At 34.3% G+C, this 27925-nt stretch overlaps 1 protein-coding gene across 5 annotated transcripts in view; it reads right to left on the bottom strand.

Moving 5' to 3' along the window:
- Positions 1-27925, bottom strand: part of GSK3B (glycogen synthase kinase 3 beta) — a 201925-nt gene that overhangs the window by 30862 nt on the left and 143138 nt on the right. For 3 of the 5 annotated variants that reach the window (XM_026494220.4, XM_026494227.4, XM_044382432.3), the window contains exons 8-10: positions 12305-12400; positions 3932-3970; positions 1047-1233 (exon numbers count right to left, since the gene is read on the bottom strand). In XM_026494220.4, coding sequence (XP_026350005.1) covers positions 1047-1233; positions 3932-3970; positions 12305-12400 — 322 coding nt within the window. The remainder of the gene's footprint in view (positions 1-1046; positions 1234-3931; positions 3971-12304; positions 12401-27925) is intronic. The other 2 variants (XM_026494232.4, XM_026494240.4) reach the window with 1 other exon arrangement.

Here is a 27925-nt window from a genome sequence, read left to right as displayed (position 1 = left end):
CATTTTTCCTTTATGAATGTAGTTTAAGACTATAGCAGCACTGCTAGTAGTCACATGTTATTGACTGCATAAGATGATAGTCAATGGAATCATCCAAGTCTATTTTACTAGCAACTCATGTCTTCCAAATCTACTACTTAAGCGATGCATTTTCCCACCTTCAATTTTAGAAAAGTTTAAATATGGGAGGAAAATTCATCTTAGAATAAAGGAAATATATCTATTTCCTGGTCACAGAAAGCTCTCCAACTCCCTTCTATATTTTTAGCTTGACTAAGCTGCTAATCAATCCATCGGCTATTTATTGCTTGTTTTATCTATAGGAAATTGCATACTTTTAATGTTCAGTTTATGAAGAAAATCAGCATCAAAGGCAGTGTAGTTGATTAAATGAATCACTTAGGGTCTGAATCAGAGAGGAAAGAAAAGCAAACACTAAAGTGATTAAGAAATAATGACTCTCCCTAGAAACCATCAGTGCACAAACTCCGTTTTCCCTCTCAACATTTTCTCAGCAGCATCAATGGTGCCAAGCCCCAGAAGGCAAGAGAATTTCCCTATCTACATCCCTTATGTAAGTTCTAAGAAAGAGAGTACTAGAATTCCAGTTTTCCTTCTGTTTGTAAGATATCTGGCTTTATACAAATATAGCCACCAATTTATTTCCATGTTTAAAAAATTTGATATAAATCCTGGAAAGTAAAAGAAATGCTAATATTCTAAGTTTCAAATACAAACTTGAAGGTTAAATTGTACATTAGTCTTAATAGTGAAATCTCTATTACTTCTCATGTGCCAAGATTTATTATAATCTGCCAAAAATGAGAAAAGCTACCTCTACTGGAAAAATTTTATCTGCCACTATTTTGTTCAAAACCATACAAGTAGTAGCCTAATAAGTGGTTAGAAAGGATGTTTCCTACCTGTATAAGTACTTAACATGTCCACTTTTGTCCTATCAGATTTTAATTAAAAGAATATCACTTCACACACATATGTAGCTTTCTCAGAAATGGTAAAAAACAAAACTAAGTGTTTGGAATTACCTTGAGTGGTGAAGTTGAAGAGTGCAGGTGTGTCTCGCCCATTTGGTAGTTTGACATTTGGGTCCCTTAATTCATCAAAAAATGAATGTGCACAAGCTTCCAGTGGTGTCAATCGGGCAGTTGGTGTATACTCCAGCAGACGGCTACACAGTGCAATTGCCTCCGGTGGCGTCCGGGGTCGGAAGACCTGCAGTACAAAAAAGGGCAAAGAACAATTAATGCTTTATTGTAAGAACTGTAGCAAATTATCTTTTGAGTATGAGTTAATTCCCACCATGTACAACAACATGGTTGCATTTGTGAAAAGAACCTTCTAGAATGAAAAGAGTTAACTCCATATGATTCACCACACTGGGGTGAACAGCTAATTACGAACTATATGAGAAAAACTCAGAGAAAAAACTAGGGGAAATTAAAAAAAAATTCTACATTTGCTAATCATAGAGCAGTACAATTAAATATGTACACAAAATATGATATGATAGGCACAAGAGAAAGGCTGAGTTCTGGAGGAAGGCATAACTAGAAGAATATTGAAATTTTCTAAAAGTTTTGACTACTGTGGCAATAGAATAAAAGGCTGCCTCTTGTGTGTGATTTTTAGCAGAATAATTGTTAGTAGCGGACAGCACTACTCAAATTTGGCAATCAGTATTTTTGAAAAAGAAAAGCTATTCACTTTAGGTCTAGAAATGCTAATGATTTGGTATTATCTCTTCAATAAACAGAGCCCATCTTATTTGAAGAAATTCTTGAATACCCAGAACTTGACAAAATATCCAAAACTGTTTTCTCAAAGAACAGCTGTTATCACAAACATGGCCAGATTACCCTCATTTGAATGAATATTCTAGGGTCTTAATTAGGAAGAGAGAAATGTACTTTTCATTAAGCGCCATTAACTCATAGAAAAAGTCAACTGAAGGCTGTGTTGAAGCAAAATGCAAATAAATTAGTCTGCTTAAAAGAATAGAAAGCTTTCTACACATCTATGTCTTAAACTCCAAATCGATACATAAAACTATGAAAATAATTTTGTTCTAAATTATGGACAGTTGAAGAATAAAAGCAGAAAGGGGAAAAACAGAAATAAACATAAACAGATGGACAGAAAGCCTTTGAAACTAAAGAAAAATGAAACATATATCCCTTGATGGGGAAAACAAACAAAGTGTGGTAGTGGTAGTGGACAGACATATAAGAGAGAGGCAGAAGTGTATAAAGTGAGGGAAATAGTGAGGGAAGGACATGTAGATTGTGATGAGGATGGAGGAGACTGGGAGTAAGGTTTCCTAATGAGAATGGCTCATATAACATCTGACTATCACTTAGGCTGAAGGCAGCAGAACTAGTTACTACTACAGAGCTCATTACTTTTCAAGAGGCTATAAGAGAACTTTCTACAGTGAAAACCTTTTTTTTTTCTTTTGTTTTTACACAAAGTTTATTATTAATAAAGATATTTTCCATGGAAATTGAGAAACTGGTTTGAGTAGGATCCTAGGAATTTGTTTCAGAACACCAAAGACCTTAATTATTTATTTGACTATATTAGAAAACCTTCTGTATGGTCAAAAGTTGCTTTATCTTTATTCTTTTGAGTGATCTGATTCACCTCAGTCAAGGAAACCTTAAAGGTACTGTATTATTTGAAATGCTTAGATCTTCCACTGTTCTCGGTAATTTTTCCCTCTCTTGCTTCCTAGCCAGGTCCATAATCAAACTCCAAATGTAAAAGAAAATAATCAGTGGGAAAACTCAGAAAATTTTTCACAAAAATATTAAGCATTACGACATATTTGATCCCTGAGGGCTGTTTGTATTTATTTCACAGCATATGGATTTATTTTGCTAGCTAGTCTAAGGAAAAATGCTTTTGCACCAATATGGGTTAAATTAAAATTAAATTAAATTAAAATTAAAACTACCACCAAAAGTAGTAATAAATATCTCTTGCCAACATTCAAATGTAGGGTAGCTGGACAGTGAATGTATTTTAAGTGAAAAAATTTCATGTTACATTAATGAGGATATTGTATTAAAGCTATTAATAAACTACTATTGTAAGCTTATCTCTAATTATTTTTAAAAAAAATTGTCCACATCCATTTGGTATCTTACTGGCTACAAGTAACCATCCATGTTGGCACTAAGACACATATTAGCCCATTTTGCCAGGGAATCCTAACTCATGGAATCAAAGAGTTAAAAACAATAGAGAAGAATTCATTCTAAGAGCCCACATTAAAATCAAGACTTAATCTGCCTTTTAAAAAATAGCCATTATTATTTTAAACCCTTTGAGAGATTCCTGATGAGCAAAGCCTTGGTTTAGTACTCTATGGATAAAGGTTAAGTGGGAAATTATGTGGAGTCAAAGCCCAGTGTCTTCTAAGCTGCAGATTTGTGACCGTTTGTGGTAGCATGCAACTTCAAAAAATTACAGGCCAAACTAGAAAATAGCTCTTCTGACTTATCTTTGTTTCTAAAGAAAAGGAAACCAATAACAACGGAAATATGGCTTTTAATAACGAAGTTTCTAATGCCATTTTAATCCTTACTCATTTAAATTAACATTCAGAACCTTTAGTTCTGTGGATCTTTGATACTATTTACTCCTGTAAAAATAATTTTTAAACCCCACAGTTCCTAAACTTCAGTCTAGATGTTAATAAACCACTCAGGAGACTGATAATCTAAATATACCATACATAAAACCTATCCCACACAGTGGATTTAAAAAAAAAAAAAAATCACAGCTACCTACATTGTTTTTACTATTACATTTCTAGAATGAGTAATGGTTTAGCCTTTCTAAAAAAAGTTTTCCCCCTAGTTTTATAGACTTGCCCTGAAATTTTGGGAAAAAAAAATTAAGTACATACCCGCACTCCTGAGGTGAAATGTCCTGTTCCTGACGAATCCTAAAGATGATAATGCAGTGAAATAATCCAAACAGGGGAAGTCAATCCAAAAGAGAATAGTCCAGCAAGGAAAAATATATCCAGTGTTATAAGAAATCCATGGTGTGGGGGGGGACATAGAAAATGTTTATACAGTTATAAACTTTAAACATCAGTCTCCACAGTAGCAAGTCCAAGTTTTAAAAATTATTTCACCACAGTGTATGCAAAAAAAATTTTGATTGCGCAATGGTGAGGCACAATAAAGAAACATTTTAATTTTAATTTATTATGTTCCAATGCCAGTGCGTTTATTAAAAAAATACAAAACCAAAAAAAGTTAAAATCAAAATGAAATCTAGAAGTAAACTTCCCAAAGTAAAGTGTTTGGTCTTCTACGACCTGGATTCATCATCCATTGACATGGCTGGGAGGGGGCATATTAGCCTGCTTTTAAAGATATCAGTTCCCAATATGCTAATTTTTATCTATTAATATATTCCAGTTAGACAGTATAAACATTTTTGCTTAATTATTAGTGATGAGAGGAAAGTAATAAATAGATTTAATTTATATTACTACAGATTTCAAGCCAGATATTTTCAATTTGTGTGAGCTAAGAAGGATCAGGCCACCGCGGATTATTCTCCATTTTGGATTGACTTCCCTGCTAAAAGATATTTGCTGACATTCTCATTATTTTAGGATTCTTCAGGCAATTGACATATCACCTCAGGAGTGCGGGTATAACTTACTTTTTCTATTGTGGGCTTTGCCCCCTCATACCCTTGCACCCATTACTTAGTAAAAATAAATATAGAACATTCTTTCCTTTTTGGAAAAACTCACTGAAAAAAAATCCTGTATCTTTGAGCACTACAAATTCAACACAGTTCCATGTGCAAATATGCCCAATTCACCCACCAAAAGCTAAACAAAAAATATATACAATAAACAATACAACTAAGGGACAGTCACAGTTATAGGTGACATGCATAGTAATGTACACCAACACCTAGGCACAACGGAGCCAAATATGCAAGGGAGGTAGCAGGATCTATTATGTCTAGGTATTGAGAACAAAAAATGGCAGAACTCACCAGTAGCTGTGAATTCCCTTGGCTATTCTAAGAGAATTTAACATTCTTTTAGGATAGTTTCCAGTGGGGGAATTAATATTTTGCAAAAATAAATAATCCGCGGATTACTTTTAGTCTGCAGACTAAAATTTAGTACACGGATTAAAATCCGGCCCATCAGAATAAAAATCTCTCATGAACTAAAACACAGTCAGGTGGACAAAAATAGAAAGCGAGACTAAAAAAACTGAAAGCACAAAGTAAGACTCAACTGGGCCAACTAACAATTAGTGCGCAGACTAAATATGGCCAGCCAAGTATGTCAGCAAGGCCATGAAGAGCCCAAAACACCCCCCTGTAAAAACTAAAAACAAAATAAAATTAATAAAACAAAACAGAACAAAGCAAAAAATAAATAAATAAACAAAAGAAAGAAAGAGAACAGAAAGGAAAAATTGAAAAGAACCAAAACACTGACATGAACTTTTAAGTGATTCAAATACTACCTCACCTGTGCAGCAACTCATTTTCTTAAATTGAAACAAACTGTCACCACAAATACTAGTCCATAGAAGAAACTAAGAGAAACAGTTCATTTTTCAAAAAGAAAGTCTCTATGGTATTGAACAAATGCAAATGAGTCCTTAAATGAAGAATTATTCAAAATAAATTTGCATTTGGATAACTCAAAAATGACAGAGGCAATTTTCCCCTTACATGGCCTAGGACAGACTTTCGCCATCAGTATCAAATTTCAACCTGGAGCTAACTGTTACGACTGAATCTTAAGCCTTTTAAAATTACCATTTGCAAATCATATATACAATATCAAGGCCTACAGTTGATTCTTGCAGCATCAGCTCTCAACAATTCTACTGTATTAAACAGCCAACCAGAGCAATGTAAAATACCTAAGGGCAATGATAATCTAAGTAGAACACAGAACAAGTGCTGTGCCAGTTCCGAACAGCTACTGCTCCCTAGATTTCATTGTGATAAATAAACAGACACTGTTCTCTGGTTATAAACAAAATACACAAGCACCCAATGTTAAAAACTGATAAACCATGAACTCTTAAGGAGCAACCCCAATGCTGGCTCTCAAGTAATGGATTAATCATCTAAAATTATTTGCAATTTGTAAACCTAAATACAGGATTAAAAGTGAGACAATGCCATGGATTTGTTGAATAGTATGTTAATTAACCAGGTTAAGTAGCTACAAAAAGAACCTAAGTCTACTAAACAGCTGATACGAGGTACATAATTCATAAGAAACACAAACATCCTTTCCTTAGCCACAACAGAGCCAGCATTCAATAAATTTCATCTGTACTTATTAAAAGGCTTACCGAGTTTTCCTGAACTCTACTACACATAAATATTATATGTGTTGATATCAGCAGTTAACTATGCAATGTAATCTCCTCCTCTAACTTCATTCACTAATAAAATAGTACTGCAGGCTTACATAGAAGTCTGATTTACCAAATGTCCACTTACTCAATTTAATCTCTTATTGTTCATAAAATAGTTACTATAGTCAGACTGACCTTCTTAGGAATATAGGAACATTTTCTTTTCATCCACACCTCCTCATCTTAAGGGACAGTCCCCTAGGCTACAACAATTCCTGACCTTACCAACATCTAAGCAAATCTAAATCCTCCTTCAACAGCCCACCCCACCTAGTCCTTCTATCACCTTTAGGGAGGCTTCCTTTTTTCCTCCACTACCCTCACTGGAGATCTGACTTAGACCTACTGCATGTGAAACACCTTTGAACACCTACAGAGCACAATCAAGTATGTGGTTATGTTATATTATTCAATACTTGCTTCAACTGAGTCAGTTATATCGCCTGTAAGCTTTTCAAAAACAAGGGCTATATATTTTACTTTTTTTTGCATCCTTTATAGTATCTGGCACAGGGCTGGGTACATAGGAGATACGGGTTTTAAGGAACAAATGATATATTAAAAGCAGATTTTTTGCTTTCTTTTTTAATCCACCCCAACCCTATCCCTCTGCTCCCCACAAGTGATCTTGAAACTTAAACCTTAGTGTTCTTTCTTTTTTATATTGTTCCTCTTACATAGGAATTAGCCACCCAAGTAGCTAGATTTTAAAGTGCATAGTTCCCAGCAAAGAAATGGGATTGTAGCCAGTACAACCAGAAAAGTGAGGAAGTCTACTCACATAGGAAAATAAATGTTAGACAAGGAAAAGTGATCATTCTAACACTAACAAAGATGTAGGTAGAAAATTCAGTAGAGAACACAGAGTATTTAACGAGACAAGTGACAATGGATTAGTAGAATGTTCAGGGTCGAGGGATGTTAAGTAATAATATAGAAACTAATTTACCTAAGCAATAGAACAAAACAGACAAGTACAATCTTAGGAACCAGTTAAAGTCCCAACATAGTTGTATGCTTTCTGGAGCGCATGTGAGCAAAACCAGAAAAGGCTGATAGAGTTTACCTGCAAAAAAGAAGTCTGACAAGTTTTGTTTTGTGCTCTCTTGACCCCTCTGAAGACATTTCTAATTATTAAAACAATTTTTTAAAGATTTATGTATTTGAGAGAGAGAGAATCTTCAAGCAGAGTCCGTGCTGAGCATGGAGCCCAATGCAGGGCTCCACCTTACAACCCATGAGATCACCATCTGAGCCGAAACCAAGCTCAACCAACTGAACCACCCAGCACCCCGAAGGCATTTTTTAAACTATAAATATGTATAGTTGAAATAGGTAAGTTTACCAAGTGAAAAATCTTGTATTGAAAGGCTCAGAAAAAAAGGTAAGATTATAAAGAACATCTTAAAAAATTAGTAGGAAAAAAAATAAGTATAGTAGGGTTTTATGTTTAGCTTTAAGCAGAGAGAATAATAAATATAACCTGTCCTGTCTAGTCTGGTACCTTAACAGCTGAACTGACCTCAACTTCAACTTCCTGATTACTCTTAGCTAGTTGTAAATAGTACTAAATTCATTCATTTTCAAGTATGTGGCTACTGTTCTAAGAAATTGAGTATGTAAGGACTGACTTGTGGATACTGCTTTCTAGGATACTTAATCTATGGTCCCACATATCCCATAAACATTTAACATGTATTTAACTATTAAATAAACTTATCATGTATGCCAAAAACTTAGTAACAAACATTTTAAAGTAATTGATATCCATCTTATTATTACCACTATGAAAAAGAAATTAGGAACTGCTATAATACATATGGTATGACTTGGAAGGTATTATAAGAGTTACATGGTGGGAATTAATCATGGAGAACTCAAATAATTAGAAAGTATTTCATGGGAGAACTAAGATTTGAGGTCTTGAGAAAAGGTTAAGATCTGGTAAGCAGAGAAGAAGAAGGTCATTCTAAGTGTGAAAAGAAGACACTAGTAAAAAAGAAACATACATGGCTTCTCTGGGCAAAAATAAGAGGTTAGAAAGGTTAGGAACAGGACAAGAATAAGCCTCTTGCTTCTCTGGAAAGAAAAGACAGAAACAGTAAGTGAGTGATAGAATGACTATACAACTTTTACCCAGAAATGGGACACTTTTGAGAGTGAAAGGGCATTCAATTAATAATTACACTGAACAAGCATTAAGTGGAACATACAATCACCCTTGTCCTTATACGCACATTATGTCAGATTTTCCTAAAGGCAATACGTAAACAGAGAAGATTTTTATGTAGGAGTGACAGTATTACATGTGCTTTTAAGAAAACTAACTTTGAGAGCAATAAGGATTATAAAAGATGTTAAACTGAAAGAGGGAAATTGGTTAGGAAGTTGTTTTAACAAATTCTAAGATATGACGATGGCCTAAAGTCAGGGCAGTGGAGATAAGACAAATCATAGAACTATACTGGAGGCAGGATCTTTATATTTATTTAAAACTAAAATAAAATATCCCTTTATATGCATATTACAAAAGAATCAGAAAGACAGTAGCTAACTACTACCTTACAAAAGAAAAAACTTGATGCACAAAGAGTATAAGCAGTACTCAAACTAGATCCTCCCTTCATACCTAGTAGACTGTGATTTAACCATACCTCCATATACTAAATGCAGAATTTAAGCTTCCTCTCTTCTGCCAAATGAATCTCCATCTCTATTTAATTCTCAAATTTCCTATGCATCATTTGTTTTGCTTTCTTTCTGGCTTTTTATTCTTTGAAGTTTACAGCGTAAACACCAATGCAGAAGGTCTTTATCCTCCTATACTGGATCCAATAACAGTCCCTGTTTCAAAACATTAGCACCAGTTTCCTTTATCAATGAATTAGATTACTCTGGCTATTAAGTAATAGTTAAGGGCAACTGACTGGATTTCTAAATTCTCAAGATTCTTGCCATAAACCACACTAGATTCATCCCACTGTTTAGTTCTTCTGTTTGCTATCTTTCCTAGACACCTGAATCCCTTCACCTCAATGTTTCCATGGAAGACATTTTATCTCTTGATCTTTATGTCTGCCTATGTTTTTGAGTACACCAGCTTCCTATCCTTGGGGATACAGCTGTACTACATTGCAGCACAGAGAAGCAGGGTTCACATGTCCACAGCTTTAGGAAATGGGGCTAAAGTGGGTTCTACGAGAAGACCAAAATAAAGGCAAAACAGCTTATGTTTCCAGACTCTGTTTACCTGCCCTCAAAGAGCAAGAAGCTCTTTTCTTAGAGAAAAGTAGTATGTATTTCTTAAAAAATAACTTCATTGGCTGCCTAGCATAAGACAGCCCTCTCAAGTTGGTGTCTACTATCATAACAGAGGGGAGAGGGGGCTGTGTTCCTTCTAGAAATTAAGAATTTTGTATTTTCATTTTGATAATAACCTATTTTAAAAAACAATATAAGCATATCTTGGATCATTTAGATTCATCCAGATGACAGAACGGTACCATGGAATTTCTGTTCTGAATTTGGTTTTATGTTTACAACCACAATAACATCAACCTAGCTGTGTACACTAATGAGAAATTAACATAAGTGTGCTTATTATATAATAAATATATTTGTACCAAGTGAAAATCAAATTATTTCAATGCACACTATATAAATGAAGAGTTCACAGTACTTTCATCAGAAAAACAGGTGGGAGAATGGAGTCCTCATTCTACACATGAAATAGGAATGGAAGCCTAAATAAAACAAATAAAAGGGCTTTGTGTAGATTATTCAAGTTTGAAGAGCATTAGTGTAAGATATAAAACATCAGGAATCCACATGAGCAAAGCATACAAATTGACCACAAATCTTCTATTGACTGCATTTTAATTATAACCTACCATTCCTCACATTCCATCTTGGCTAATACTTGAAAAGATATAATCCAGGGGCGGGGGGAGGATGTCGACTATGACACACACTAATACTGGTAGCAGTCTTGATATTAAAAAAAAAAAAGTGATAGGGACTGTTAAATAAAATTTCATGACCTCATTTTCAGCATTATATTGGTCGGATACTCTATATTAAGGGTAGCATGTGAGGAATACTTAGATTACACCAAAAAAGAGCTTTATTTTCCTTTCTTCATAAAAATGACATACTTATTAATGAAAATATGGAAATGCAAAACAAAAATAAAATCACTTACATTCTTCTCACCCAAACTACCATTAGCATTTTGGAATATTTTCCTATATTTATTCATTATACAGAATTGTCTTTGTTTTTTTTCTTTAACATGACTGAAATCATAGTATACCACAAATCACTTATAAGCACTTTAACTTATAAAAACTTCAGTGGATTCAAACTGCAACTCAACCTTTAAATCCCAATAGGCCACCTAGGATTCTCTGAATTTAGAGCCAGGTAAGAGACCCTAAGTACCTTCTGACCGAGATTCAAAATATACTTTTAAGTGTAAAGATCAAAGAATGATTTATCTCAGAACATCGAGTGTTTATTATAAATTTTAAGTGAGGTGGGGAAGGCAACATCATGGTCAGTGAAAGCTAACTTATAATTATGGAACTAAAATACCAAGGTCTCTGATAAGTAATTAGTAATAAAAGGATCTTCTGCAATGAAGAGAGATAATAAGATTATGAGAACTTGAAGGAAGTAACTAGAATCATAATACAATTTAGAGAGAGAAAAAGACATACTTTGAACCTGGGAATATAAACTATTTCATCTATAGCTCTCAATTATTTCACCTCTTATTATAAAAGATCTATAACCAATTAAATGAACCTACCAATGCTCAAAACAAACTGTTATATGTACCTTTTTCAGTACAGAAAATCTCTGCTTGAACTACACAAGAGTTGAACTAAATTTATTAACTCACAAAAATATAAGTAAACATGAGAGGAGGTGCATGGTACATAACTATAAGTCTGGCATCACACACACACACACACACACACACACACACGAATAGAAATTTAATCCTAGTTTTTTGTCATGGCCACCTATGTAATCTAGAATAAGTCACTTGGTATCTCTGACCAGAGTTTCTGAATCTGTAGAATAAGGATGCTAGAGATTCACTCTAGCAATAAGCCCTAATGAGACTTTTTGTTCTCTGCCCTTAATGTCACAAATTAAACTGAAATGAAAAAAATTTTAAACAAAAGCTCTCTTAAATCATTTCAATTAAGGATCAAAGCAAAAAACAAAGTTTTCTGGTAAATTAGTACTTATGCTCTTCAAATTGGTTCCATCTATGCTCTAAGAATTGGTCAGGCTATCCAATGGCTAATGACATCCCGTTAACATATTGATGCTTTCAATGTATACTCCAAGCAAGATCAAATCTTTTTATTCCCCTCCCAAAATACCAAGAGGAAGGCAAACAAAAGAAGAAAAACACACAGTATCACTTATAAGGCCTATAAACTGTTTCAAAAAAGAATAAAGAAAATACATGAAATATATGTTTTCATATGCTATATGATATTGAGTAAGCACTACTAACTGTGTAAAGAAATTAACTTTTGAGTTTTTAAGTAGTCAAAATTTATATATACAATACTACTCCTAATGAAATTCTATATTTTAAAGGTCCTCAACCTACAAATAAAAACCCCGGCTGAAAACGGTCTCCAGGAAATCAGTGGGAACAAAACTATACAGCCAATGAAACACTAAAGTACAACCTCCCAACTATCTTTACATGCAGAACTGCAGTGTACTTTTACTCAGGCAGCTATCTAGTACCAAAATAGTTCAGTTTAAGAACAATGAGAAACCCAAGTTTAACTATTGGTTAATTGCTTTTTAAAAAACTCATTTTGACTCACCTTAGTCCAAGGATGTGCCTTAATTTGAGGGAATTTGAATTCTGTGTAGTTGGGGTTCATTTCTCTAATTTGCTCCCTTGTTGGTGTCCCCAGGACCTAGACAGAGAAAGCAAGTTATTGCCGTATTTTTATATATACTTACAAATACAGTCTTTACGTTTTAATGTATTGGTTTCATTGGAAAAAAGAATTCCAAAGTCATGAAGTCTGTAACGCATTAAATAGAGCAGACTTCACAAAAGATTTTTAACTGACTATAGATCTTATGCTATACTACCTTACACAGACTTTTATGATAATCATCTTAAACCAGGGTTATAAAAAAAGATCACTTAAAAACATTCAAGTAAAAATCAAACATCTTTGTTCTATCGAGAAAAACCATCTATTGCAATCATGGGCATCTGAAATGGGATCTTTATTCATTTAGTAAAGTATAGCCAAAGGTTTTATTATCAATAAATTAATCAGGAGAACCTTACTCAGACACTGTCATCAATAACTCCATTCAATCAGTGAATATTTAGTGACTGCTACCTGTGTAAAGGAACTATGCGATGACAAATGAAGAATACAAAGAACAAGAGATTTCTTGTTATAATGAACTCACATGTTTGTGTGTGGGAAAAAGTATAAATATAATACAAGATAAAAATATACTGATTACTTCATTGCCTCTAGAGATATAGTATGCACTGGACAAAGGAAAGCATACAGAACTGACTGCATAAGACAGATGATGGGAAGAAACATTAATTACTAAAAATGAGCACTTTGAAGAAAGATGACATATATTACTCATCTTTATAATTCTAAAGCCTGATATAAAATGTTAAAATTTTCAGACATTTACAATTCAAAAATAGTGACACAAAAGGAGTGTAATGTAATAAGTACTTGATTTGTGGTAGCAACCAGTGATCAGGGCAAAGTAAGAATTTCAGGGATTTTTTTGCTTGTTTGTTCTTTGGTTCTAATTCTCTAGAATTCACTAAAACCAGAACTTAATCAAGATTTTAAGAGTTTTGTTCTTCAAAACACACTCTTAAGAAAACACAAAGGCAAGCTACAGACTGAAAGAAAACATCTGTAAAACATACATTCTACAAAGGACTTCTATCTAGAATATACAGAAGACTCCTATAATTCAAAAACAAAAAGACAAACAACCCCCCCAAAATGGGCAAAAGCTATAACTAGACACTTTACCCAAGAAGACACAGATAGTAAATAAGCACATGAAAAAATACTCAACATCATTATCAACAGGGATATGCTAGTTAAAACCGTAAGACACCACCCACATACCTACTCAGAAGAATAAAGTTAAAAAAAAGATTGTGTATACCAAGCCTTGGTGAGGGTGTAGAGCAACTGAGGCTCTCACCCACTGCTAGTGGAAATGTAAAATTGTATGGCACCTTAGAAAACACTTTGGCAGTATGTTAAAAAGTTAAACATATACTTACCATACATCCATCACTCCCACTCCTAAGTATTTACCCAAGAAAAATGAAAGCATATGTTCATACAAAAACTTTAACAAAAATGTGCAAAGCATCTTTTTTGCAACTGCCAAAAAGCAGAACTTAAATGTCCACAAATGTCCACAACAGATGAATGAATAAACAAATGGTGGTATATCCATACGATGGAATGCTACTCAGTAATAAAAAAAGAACATGGATGAATCTAAAAATAATTATACCTAGTAAAGAAGCCAGACCCAAAAGAGCACCTACTGTATAATTTCATTCATATGGAATTCTAGAAAATTTTGTCTACAGCAACAGAAAGAAAAGCCATGATAGTGAAAGGCTGGAGAGAAGTATTACAAAGAGCACCAGGAAATTACTGGGGGTGAGGAATATGTTCATTATCTTGATTTCATGGTGGTAGTTTCATGTGTACATGCATATGCCAAAACTTCCCAAACTGTATACTTTAAGTATGTGTACTTTATTGTATGCCAATTACATCTTTCAGGAATCATTTAAATATCTGAATACATAAAGTTTAAGTAAGATAAGTGGAAAGGACATTCTGAGCTATAGAGCTGTAGTATTATTTGTCAATAAAAGGAATCTAGTTAACTATAAACTGACCTTTATCTCTAAAAGACAATTTCTGAGCAAACCCCTGATTTTACTGGAAAGAAAAGAAAATATGTATAAAAATAATCTAAATTATAACACATCATTCTGTGGAGAGCTTGCTTTTGGGCACTGGAAACACGTATCTCCCTTCCTTCTTGCAGCAGCAGAAATCCAGCTTTATAGAGAGGAGCAAGGTATTATCTAGTATTGGGAAGGGAAGCCTCTGGCCTTTGTTGCTGTAGATAACAGACACTTTTAAGCCAGGAAATCTCACACTTAAAATATGAAGGCTAAAAAGGAATCTTAATTTTTACTTTTAAATAATAAAGCAGACACTTACATCCTATTTTACCCCTTGATGAAGGGTGTGTGTGTGCACGCTTGTGTGTCTGTGTGTGTGTCTATATGTACTGGGAAAGAGGGAGAGGAGTGAAAAAGGGAGAGTGAGCTAATCAATAATTCTACCCCCCAAATACAACCCCACTGGATTCTTTTAACTGCTGAACAAAAAACCCAACAGCACTGACATGAATAAATGAGTATTTAAAAATGTATACCTTCAATGACTCTACAAGTTAACAATTCCATTTTAAGGTATATACTCTAGTCTAGAGGAACTTTTTATATATCCAAGGCAACATTGTTCATAATAAAATACTACAGGCACAAGCAAAAATCCAAAAGTAGAATTAGTAAATAAACTGTAGTGTAGTCATAAAATGGTACACTAACTAGCAATGAAAATGAATGAAGCAGAGCTACACATACCTTCTGATGAATCTCACAAAATGGTGAGTTTTCACTCAGCAATAAATACATACTAAATACATACATAAATAAATACATACATAAGGACTGCCTTATATAAAGCTTAAAAACAGGCAAGACTAAACTATATTTTAGTAAAATTGTATAGTAAATATAGTAAAATTGTAAAACTAAAAATAGACACGGGAATATTTATTAGAAAAATTCAAGTATAGATTATTCAGCTTAATAGGAAGATATAAGAGAGATTGTGACTGGGATGGGACTTAAGTAATTCCTCTAATTCTTAGTATGAGTGATAATTACACGGATATTTGCCTTATTATTGTGCTTTACACTGAACACATTTTAATATATTTTGGATTATGACATATATCACAATAAACAAAATGTGACTTAAGAAATGCCCACTTTTGTTATACACAAATAATGAATCATGGAACATTACATCAAAAACTAAGGATATACTGTATGGTGACTAACATAACATAATAAAAATTATTATTAAAAAAATAAATTAAAAAAAAAAAGAAATGCCCACTTTTGAATCAGTGAGTATTTGCTGTGCAGTCCCCCTCTGTTTATTCAGTACTTTGTTAACACAAGACATGCTTCTAACTCCCCACAAGTTGGTAAGAATGCTAAAAAAATGAGAATTGTATGATGTCCATTAGTAAAGGCATCCTTTTACTGTATGGACAGAGATCACATGGACTTATCAGCCCTTTGGTTAACTTTCTGATAGGGGCTATGTGAGAGAATTCAAGTTACAAACTGTATAATAAAAAGGCAGGACACTACTTGAAGTGAATATTATAATTCTTATTGTTTTTTATTACATCCTAAGAACATTCCCAATAGAAGGATATTTCCAATTGAAGTATATCTGTGAAATACACAATAAAACAGCTGAGAAACATATGCAATATACACAAGGTTTACTTAATACGAACTTTTAATAAGGTGTATATGTGTGTTTTCACTCTCATATCTTCTCCCTAAATTCATGTCTCACAGCCACTCACATTTAAACATGTACCCAAAATTTTAAAATGAAAAATTTCAAACACAGAGAAAAGTCACAATTTTTTTTTTCAGTGAAAACCCTCTTCCTTTATACCAACTACCTGGATTCCATGATTGTTTTACTATGTTTGGTTCATCACATTTCCATCCATCTATCCATATATCAATCCACCTTATTTTTTTGATACATTTCAAAGTCAGCTGCAGACATTAGCACATGTCAGCATATATATAATTCAGGTTAAATATTTATGACTTTTATTTAAGCATTTTTTTACATACTTGGAATCTTCCTTCAATATACACAGTATGTACATGTGGAAAATAATCTGCTTCAACAAACAGTGATATCAAAAAGACTCTTAATTATAATTCTGATTGATGGTCAGAGTTTAACTGTGTCCTTTTCTTTCAAAATACGTGTATTTGTGACTTTTAAGAAGCTAATTACTAACCAGTAAATGGAATCTCTGATCTATACACTATCAATCATTTAAAACAATTAACCAAATAAATTAGTCTGTCACCACAAAGCAGCAATGGAGATCTTCTTATTCCTTTGTTACAGCCACATGATCTTGAATCATTAAGGCCATTAGATGGGAAAACAAAGATTCTAATGTCACAGGACTTTCTATGTTTAATTTCTCTTGCCAAATACTCAACTACTATAATCATTTCTCTATTCTTTTTCTTATTATTTTTTTAAATCTTAAAACCAGGTTCTTCCCAGGCTGGCTAATAGAGATGGAACTAAATGGAAGACCCTCTAGAACAGGGGGTCAGCAAACTTTTTCTGTAAAGGGCCAGAGAGTAAATACTTTAGGCTTTGTAGGCCATAGAGCCTCAGTCACTAATCAACTCTGCTGTTGTAGCACAAGGCAGCTGTAAACAAAAATTTATTTATAAAAATAGGTAGCAGAGTGCATTTGGCTCCTAGGCCCTAGTTGCCAACCTCTGACCTAGTTCAAACATTTTTAAAGATAAGAAAAACTGAGGCCCAGAAGGAGCAACTTTTCAGAGGTCAGAACTAATTAGAGCCAGAGCTAGGACGTAATTCAAATCTCATCAGTGGCAAACCAATTTTAGGAGATGGTATCAAAGAATCTGTTTATTGGACTTGGTTGCAAAATGAACAATTTCTATTTCTAATTTTGGTAGTTGTGGAAGATGCTGATGCTATTAAGCATGAAGGCACAGAGCTGGAAGAGAAAATAATATTTAAGACAATCAAGAAGAACTAAGTGATAAATAATGGACATATCATTTGGGAGAGGGCTTGAGGGTAGAAAAACAGGTTTGGTAGTACCTGATGTGCAGATGCTAGGTGGCTGCAAAAGTGTGTAACAGGTAAAGCAGGTTGAAGGAGAAGAGTACTAAAGATGGGGACCCACAGGACACAAATATGTGGAAAAAGAGAAATTTAAAAAGAAAACAGAGACAGAAGTCCAAGAAACTGGAAGAAGTTCTATAGACAATGATACCATGGAAGCCAAAGAAAGTAAACATTTAAAGAACAAAGAGTTGAGTAACTTATGACATAATTAGCTCAGATAAAATAAAGGTGTTCACTATATCTGGCCAGGAAGTGACTTCCTTTCTGATCATGGTGAGATCAACCATGAAAAGAGCAAGCAGACCATAATCATCTGAAAAGAACAAGCAGACCATAATCACCTGAAATAAGTAAGCAGAAACAGTATATATTAAGTTCTCCTTTCAAAAGGTCCAACAGTGAGGAAAAGGGGAGAACAAAGAGAAGAAATATTTACGGAGCACTCAGTATGTAAAGGCTCTGTGTGAGGTATATCAATCTTCTTTTCTCATTTAAACTTTATAATACTTGGTTACCCATTTTACACTTAAAAGAAACCTATAGTTGATGGAGGTAAGTTGACTTCTCAAAGCTACAGTTTGTCAGTTGTAAATATGGGATTCAAACGCATGTGCCGTTGACTTCCTAAAGTCTACCCAACATTAAGGGCAAAAACAGGGAAAAGATTTTTTAAAACTACTTTTTAAAAAATCATTTTCTTAAACTCCACTGATTATACCATAAGATGAAATCTAAATCCTTTTGAATTGTGCAGGATATACTAAGATTTTATAAGATCACGAGGCTGTAAGTTTAAAAAACAGACTTAACAAAAACCCTCCATAATTTAAATAAAATCTACCCATATCTAATAATTCAACTTAATAAAAAGAATATTGTGTACTGTTAATATTATAGATTTAAGGCAACAGAAGAATTACATGAAGAAATGCAAGCATCTAATTAGCTAAAGAAAATTAGAAAGTTTAACAAATCTCAAACTTATTTTACAAATTCTTGCAAGAATTCTTATGATTTAGCAATTTTGATAAATCACTTTCAGTCTGAATTGTAGATTTTCACTGTAAATCCCATGCTTACTCATGCTTAAGTATATGTGCAATATGAAGGACACAACTTTTAATATTTTTGTCTGTTGTGATTGCTTCACATGTGTAAAATCTTGGTTTGAACGTTAAATGGTGGGCAATATAGCTGTGCATATTGTAAGTAGCATGAATTTCTATCTCAATTTTAATTCTTATTAATTTAAATTCAATTTAGTTAACATATAGTTTCAGGGGTAGAATTTAGTGATTCATCAGTTGCATATAACACCCAGCGCTCATTACATCAAGTGCCCTCCTTAATGGCCCCCAGTCACCCCAACCCTCCACCCACCGCTCCTCCATCAACCCTCAGTTTGTTCCCTATAGTTAAGAGCCTCTTCTGGTTTGCCTCCCTCTCTGTTTTTATCTTATTGTATTTTTCCTTCCCTTCCCCTATGTTCATCAGTTTTGTTTCTTAAATTCCACGAGTAAAATCATATGGTATTTGTCTTTCTCTGACTGACTTATTTCGCTCAGCATAATACCTTCTATAGTTCCATCCATGTTGCAAATGTACTGCAAGAATTTTTTTTATTGTAAGACCTAAGTTACAGAAACTACTGCTCTTATTGAATTACTTTGGGAGCCATAACTGCTTAAAGACGGTCAACATAGGGGTGCCTGGGTGGCTCAGTCAGTTAAGCGTCTGCCTTTGGCTTAGGTCATGATCCCGGGGTCCTGGGATTGAGTCCCACGTCAGCTCCCTGTTCAGCGGGGAGTCTGCTTCTCCCTCTGCCCCTCCCCTGGCTCGTGCACTCTCTCTCTCCCCCTCCCCCACTGAAAAATAAATAAATAATCTAAAAACAACACCACAAACTAAAAAGCTGAAGCATGAAGGTAAAAAAGGCCAGAAAAACATATGTACATATGATTCAAGTCTGAGAAGGGCAACGGGGAAACAAATGCAAAAAAACTAAGGAAACAGTGGCTGAAATTCTTCCGAATTTGATGAAAATTCACTGAAAAGCTCAATGAATCTCAAGCAGTACAATACAAAACATACCATACGGAGTTATAGTCAACTAGTAAAAGCCATCGATAAAGGGAAAATCTTTCCCACAACTCTAAAAAGAGACACATTATATACACAGGGTATCAACAATAGTAATGACAGCTGACTTCACATCAGAAACAATTCAAGCCAGAAGAAACTAGAGACTGTTCTAAAGAATGAAATTAAAAGAAAAGCTGGAAACCAAGAAATTGTATATCTGGTGAAAAAAACCTTCAAAAGACATTATCAGGCAAACAAAAGTTAAGAGAGTTTGTCATCAGATTTTCACTATAAGAAAGTACTTCAGGATGGAAGAAGAGGATTCCTCCCTATACAGAGGAATAAAGACCACCAGAAACAGTAAATATGTGGCTAAATGTATATTTCTCCCTTGCTTTTAAATTTCTTCAGAAGAAACTGAGTGCTTAAAGCAAAACAATAACAAAGTATTATAAAAGTATTATAGAAGTAAAATGTATTACACACTAACATGAAGGACAGGAAGGGGAAATAGAAATATACTATTGCAAGGTTCTTACTTTATATGTGAAGTAGTATATTATTATTTATAGACTGTGATAAAATAAACATGCCTATTTTCAATCCTAGAATAACTTAAAAAATACAATAAGGATGTATAGCTTAAACTGCCCATTGGGGAAATAAAAAAGGCTCATTATATCCGTAAGGTGGCAGTAAAGGAGAAAAAAAAAATGGAATGAAAAATAAATATCAAAGTAAAATACTTAAACTCAACCATACTGATAATTACATTGAATGTAAATGGTCTAAACACTCCAATTAAAGGCAGAAATTGTTAGACTCTATAAAAAAAGACAGTAAGCATATGTTGTCTGTGAGAAATAAACTTTAACTATAAAGACACCCAGGTTAAAATGCAGAAAGTTATACTATACAAACACTTATCATATGAAAGATGGAGTGCCTACATTAATATCAGAAAATGGAGACTTCAGGGCAAGGAAATTAAAATAAAGAGGGTCATTTCCTATTTATAACAGTAATTTTACGACTATACTTGAAATTAATGTGAATACCATGTGTAGATAAGAATGTAGAACACACGAACTCTCATATGTTGTTGGTGGGAGTGAAAAATAGAACTGCTTTGGAAAACAATTTGGTAACTTTTCATAAAGTTAACATACACTTATTACATGACAGGCAACTTTAGTCATAGTCCTTTCTTGAAGAGAAATATAAACACATACCTGCAAAAAGACTTATAAACAAACATTCATAGCAGTTTTACTTGTAATAACTAAGAACCAGAGTCAAACATCCGTGTTTGTGATAATTAATAATTGTGATATGTTCTAATAGAATACAACCCGGCATAAAATGGAATAAACAGGTGATACAAGCAATAACATGGATGAATCTCAAAAACATGTTGAGCTAAAAAAGCCAAATACAAAAGAAATATACATTCATATAAATTATAGAATAGGAAAAACTAATCTGTAGTGACAGAAAGCAGACCAACAGTCACCTGACACAGAAGATGGGGTAATGACTACAAAGGGGCATGAACAGAATGATCAACTGTCCTGGTTTTGCCTGGTGCTATTCTGGAAGAGCCCTCAGGTCCTGGGCACACTGGGATGTTTACTCACCTCAGGCTGTACAGAGGAACATTTTTGGGGTGGGGGACATGTTCTAAATCTTAATTAGACAGTGGTTATGTATGTTTGTTGAAGCTTATTAAACTGAATACTTAAAATAGCTACTTTTATTTTACGTAAATTACATCCTGATGATATTGATTTAAAAAGTAAAACAGACCATTATGTAATTTGTGATGCATTTACTACACTAAATAAAACCAGATGTTTATCTTTCTTATGTTGCTCTGTTAAGGCTAGCATTAAAAGTATCAGAGTCTATATCAAACCCTACAATCAGAATTATTTTATATACAATATGAATAGTCTTGAAGAAAGCTAAGGTATGATTTAAGATGCAAAGGAATGTAAGAAAGGTAAGACAATCAACAGGCATTTAAAGATTTTTGATCAGCCTCTTAAGTCATTCATTCATTCAAGACATTTACTGAGTTTCTATCTTCAAAGAACTCTAGGGCAGAGAGACTTATAAAATCTGCAAAGATCAGTACAACAAAGTTTAAGTGTAGATACGTGTGAGGTAAAAGTGCTACCCTGCACGAGTGAGGAAGGGATTCAGGAAAGGCTCTGGAAGGAAAGACAAGAGCTGATTTTATGTAAGGAGTCTAGGAAGTAAATGAGTCAGAAGCATATTCTCTACACACTAAGTGTGAAGTAGAAAATGGCCCGATTTGGATAAAGTAACAGCTGAGTGTTGACAGAGACTAAGAATTGGATAATGGAGGGAAAGCAATGTTAAAGGCTGAAAGGTAAGTGGCTGACAGGTTATGAAGAGCAAAGATTCTAAATGCATCACTATCTGTAATCAACATAATAAATATAGGACAATTTAACAAACTGTCCTATTTCTATTTGAGTATATCTTTAGGTTTTATATTATGTTTTATTATATGCAGAGTGTATTTCTACCTGACTTACTCTATGAAGAGTATACTTCTACCTGATTTACTCCAGCTGAATTATGTATTTGGAATCTTTCAAATTATATAAATTGAACCTTTTCATTTTATGGATTAAAAAATATGTTTGAAATGGACCTCATCATTTCAGATACAAATCAAGTGTTAGAATTCCCTTGAATTTTAAAAGACAGAAAAATATTTTCCCCCAAACTTTTAGACTACAGATATACTTAAAAAACAAAACAAAACAACCAACCAACCCAAAAACAAAACCTTATTTCTGGATTTCCTCAAAACTGAGTTCCTCGACTTAAAGGAAATGAAACTGCATATAAATGTTGTATGTATTTTCTGTAAGTATGATAGTCCACACAATTAAAAAAAGGAGGGGAGGGGGTGCCTGGGTGGCACAGCGGTTAAGCGTCTGCCTTCGGCTCAGGGTGTGATCCCGGCGTTATGGGATCGAGCCCCACGTCAGGCTCCTCCGCTATGAGCCTGCTTCTTCCTCTCCCACTCCCCCTGCTTCTGTTCCCTCTCTCGCTGTCTCTATCTCTGTAAAATAAATAAATAAAATCTTTAAAAAATATATTCTTTAAAAAAAGGAGGGGATGTTAAAAATTATCACACCATTGGAAAAAGTATATATTCTCAGTTAGCTATTATTAGAATAAGACCTTTCCATTTATTGCAAAAAAGCACCTTTTCTTTGGCCCATCATCCTAGATCATGAGGGGTTAGGTGGTGAAAAGATCCAAAGAATCAGAAATCAAGTCGGTCACACTCCTCTGGGATGCCGTGCATGGTTAAATTCATCATTTCATTTGTACCCAGGTCCCATCCACATTTGTTCTAACATTTTCTCGTTCATTTAGTTACATATGTATGTAGACACTAACAAATATTAAATTAGGAATTAGGATTTACTTCTTCAAAGACATAAAGCTGGAATCATCTGACAAAAGCTAAGAAAACAGTTTTCACAGCTTTATTTTTAATAGCTCAACACCAGAGGTCGCCAAACTTCAGCAATAGAAGGCTGCATGTACAGCCTTAAAAGCAAGGGTGAAGTAAAAGAAATCCTGTTAGAAAGCTGTTATTCTTCTGCTTAAAAATCTGCAGTGGTTTCCAATCACCTACAGGCTAATGTGGTCGGGCCACTGCCCACAACTCTAGCCTTCTCTGCTCCACTAAACTCATATTCTACTATACCCACAATTCAGAACCTTAAGCTCAAACCATAAACACACAACAGAACCATTTCCAATAAGCATCTGCCCAAATTCATACATATGTCCTCCATTTCCTTCCTCTCTCTAAATGGTGAATATCTTTTCATGTTTCAAGATTTAGCTTGTTACCTGTCCTATGATGCCTTTCCAGACAGCACTACCTCCACATAGAATACTTCTGCCTTTGTACTCTTTGTTCCTCTCTTTCCCTTAGTCTCTGAACTCGCTGAGAGCAAGGACCCTCTATGTTCTAGTCCAGCACCTAACAAAAACAACAGTAGTAGTTAAAGTGATATGCACCCTGAAAGACTAAAGGGACACATGGCTAGGCCTATATATAATGAAACTTTTTAAATAAGTGGATAAAAACTGAATTAACATAGAGGCAAGAGAGATTATATGTACCATGGTTGAATAATGAAACATCTTCACTTCTGCAAAAAAGAACTGTTTTTCAGTTTTGGTAACTCTCAGGTTGGCTGCCTATACCATAAGCTTGACAAATGTCTCTGATTTAAAAACTAGAAAGCACGTCACTGAACTATTCTATTTCAAAATATCAGTATTCTAATGATATTGGAATCACTACATTTTTGCTGCCAGGAAACTAACATAAAATGTCATTTCCTCTGGCATTTCCCTACAATTTGAAGGTTTTCCTTTTTAAAATCCACTAGGTAGGAGTGCCTGGGTAGCTCACTCAGTTAAGCGTCTGCCTTCAGCTCAGTTCATGGTCTTGGGGTCCTGGGATCAAGCCCCATGTTGGGTTCCCTGCTCAGCAGACTTCCTCACCATCTGCCCCTCTCCCCCATTCGTGCTCTCTCTCGCTTGCTCTCTCCCTCAAGTAAATAAAATCTTTAAAAAAAAATTCACTGTAATACTTAACTTTCAACATTTGTAGATTTTATCCAATTTCTATGTCTTTCCTATAATATATGATTGAAATTTTGGTATAAGAAACCCTTGTTTTTGGGTGCAATGTTTCTCCCTTCCAAATTCCAAAAGGCAAGGAATAAAAAGCTGTAAAAAGAGCAGCACGTATTTTTAAATCTCATGAGAATTTCATTGAAAAGGGCAGCAAGTTATCATGTTATTTGAACACAACTAAATGACTTGGCTAGTTTAAAGTATTCAGCCTAGGGAGAATGAACTAGTGTAGGAGGGTCCCTTTATGTGTCTGTGCTCTAGTCCATTCACTCTTACACCATCTGTCACTTAACTTGATGTGCCCCCTCCCCTTCTGGAAGCCAGGGGATAGACATATAAATATGAGAAGTCTTCTAGAGTCTTTTGCAAAACTACGGTCAGAGTTTATTGCCTTCCTTAAAATATGGTGGAAACAACAAAGCTACCTTAGCAACACAGTTCCACAGATAGATGCCAGTATTCCTTTTTAAAAATAACATCTTTATTGAGATATACTTCACATATCATGAAATTTACTCCTTTAAAGTATATAACCCAGTGGTTTGATAGTATATTCCCAGAGGTGTACAACCATCACTGTCATCTAATTTTATAACATGTTCATCACCCCAAAATGAAACACTGTACTCAAGAACAATCACTTTCATTCCCCACTCCTCCCAAGCTCCTGACAACCACTAATCTACCTCTGTCTAACAGATCTAAACAGATCTGTTTATTTTGAACATTTCATATAAATGGAATCACACACATGGGGCCTTTTGTGCTTGACATTTTCTTTATCCATTCGTCAGATGATGGACATTTGAAATGTTTCCACTATTTGGCTATAAATAATGCTGCTATCAACATTTGTGTAAAAGTTTTTGTGTGGACATGTGTTTTCAATGTTCTGAGGTACGGACTTATGAATGGAACTGCTGGGTCATATGGTAATTCTATGATTAATATTTTAAACATTTATGCAAACCATTTTTGGTTTGCACCATTTTACAGTCCCACCAGCAACGTATAACGGTTTCAATTTCTCCATAGCCTCACTAACACTGTTATTGTTTGTCTTTTTGTTCTACCTATCCTAATGAACATGATGTATTCATTATGGTTGATCTGCATTTCTCTAATGACTAAGGATGTTATGCATCTTTTCTTGTGCTTCCGGGCCATTTTATGTTTTTAAAGAAATGTTTATTCAGACTCTTTGCCCACTTTTTTATTGGGCTGTCTTATTATTGTTGAGTTGTAAAAGTTCCTTATATATTCTGAATGTCCCTTATAATATACAGGATTTGTAAAATTTTTCTCCCATTCTGTGGATTTTTAACTTTTTTGAAAAAGTTTTAAAATTTTGATGAAGTTCAATGTATCTTTTTTCTATTATCGCTTGTATCTTCTGTGTCATATCTAAGAAATCACTGCTTAACTGAAGGCCACAAAGGTTTCCTTCTAAGAGTTTTACAGTTGTGGCTCTTGCCTTTAGGTCTTTGATCCATTTTAAGTTAATTTTTTTGATGTGGTATGAGGTGGGAGTCCAACTTCACTCTTTTGCGTATGGATATTTAGTTCCAAGCTCTAAAAAGACTGTTCTTTCCCCCACTGAATTGCCTTGGAACCCTTGTCTTATCACCATAAGTGTAAAGGTTTATTTCTGGACTCTCAATTCTAATTTATTGATCTATAGGGCTATGCTTGTGCCACTATGTCTTTTTTTTCCTCTTTTTTTTTTTTAGCATGACTGACAAAATTGTAAGACATTAAGTGTATATCCTGGTGATCTCACGTACATATACATCGTGAAAGGATTCCTACCATCTAACACATACATCACCACACACTTTCATCTTTTTTTTGGTGAGAACATTTAAGTTATACTCCCTTAGCAAATTTCAATTAAATAATGCAGTGTTATCATGTTTTACATCAGATCTTTAGGCCTTACTCATAGCTGAAAGTCTGTACCGTTTAACAACCTTTCCTCATTTCTCCCCACTCCCCAGGCCTTGGAAACCACTCTTCTACTCTCTATTTCTATGATTTTGACTTCTTTCTTTCCTTTTTTTTTTTTTTTTTTTAATTTCACATAAAGTGATACCATGCGGTATTTGTCTTTCTCTGCCAGGTGTATCTCAGGGTAATGCCCTCAAAATCCAACCATGTTGTCGAAAATGGCAGGATTTCCTTCTTTCTTATAGCCAAATACTATCCCATTGTATATGCACTTGTCTTGATTACTAGAGTTACATAATAAGTTTCTAAAATCGGAAGTACAATGCCTCCAGTTTCATTATGCTTTTTAAAGATTGCTTTGACTCTCATTATTTCTTGAATAAAATTTTATACTTGGAAACAAGGCCCCTCGTCCTCCCCCAAAAAGGTAGCTATTTTGATTAAGCAAACTATTGAACGTAAGTATAACAGTCATTCTTGGCTGACACATACTCACAGAAGTCAAAAGACCTTTTTTCCCTCAACCAAAGTAGTATGCTCAACAAAGGAATAAAGAAAGGAAAGGGGTGGCAGTGGTATGTGTGGTGGGGGATGGGGGCAGGGGGGAGATCAGAATCTCTTCAGTTTAAAAAAAACCCACTTTATTGCTCTAACTTTTAAAATATCACACCCCCTGTCGAGACCCGTAAATATATTTTCTAAAGATTTTATTTATTTATTTATTTATTTATTTATTTATTTATTTGAGAGAGAGTGACCAAGAGAGAGCATAAGCCAGGGGAGAAGCAAAGGGAGAGGGAGAAGCAGACTCCCTGCTGGGCAGGGAGCCAGATGCGGCTCTATCCTAGGACCCCAAGATCATGACCTGAGCCTAAGGCAGAGGCTTAACCAACTGAGCACCCAGGCGCCCTGAGACATGTAAATATTTTATTCACACATCACCCAACTCTTGCTTCCTTTGAGAATCACTAACACTACAGTGATTTTTTTCATATTTTCTTTCTATCATGTTATCAATAAAACAAAACATGATACAGCACTCAGTACACTTTTACAAACTATAAATGACCCTCTCCAAGATTCCAGTGTTTCTTTTTATGTTTTTCACTGCTCAACTGTTAAGAATCATTGCTCTCAAAATTTCTCATCTTTTGCTAAAAAAGGAAGCAGAGATTTCTCAGTAAACATTGGTCTTGAAATCAGGGTCTGGATTATGAATACCGTTAACCTGAAAGATTTCTGACCCTGTCCCATTTCTCACCTGCCTCTTTACATACTTTATAGATTATGCCAAAGAAAAATAATATACTACACCAGGGCCCTGAGATTAAGCAAATACACACAAGAACTAAAAATGCAACTATGCATAAGAATGTGCAGTTGCTAAGTGAAGGGTACTTATGTCCCAAGATGAGTAATCCTATGAATGTTTTTTTGACACAGATCCTAAAATATGACTATCAGTAAATTGGTTTTGAGGTGACAATGTCATGAAACTTCATTTGTGTGTAAAAATTTCTTTAAATAAAACTACTGGCAACTTATTAAATTATCTCACACTGCTTGTTCTGGGGAATGTAAAGATTTCAAATAGATGTCATTCTCAAGTCAAAAGATGAATGGGGTCACATTGCCAGGAAACCACTTTTCATACCTATAGTG

Source organism: Ursus arctos, unplaced genomic scaffold (assembly GCF_023065955.2).
Source record: "Ursus arctos isolate Adak ecotype North America unplaced genomic scaffold, UrsArc2.0 scaffold_4, whole genome shotgun sequence".
Taxonomy (NCBI): domain Eukaryota; kingdom Metazoa; phylum Chordata; class Mammalia; order Carnivora; family Ursidae; genus Ursus; species Ursus arctos.
Note: the sequence above shows the minus strand (reverse complement) of the source record. Positions and strands in the feature narration are given on the sequence as shown.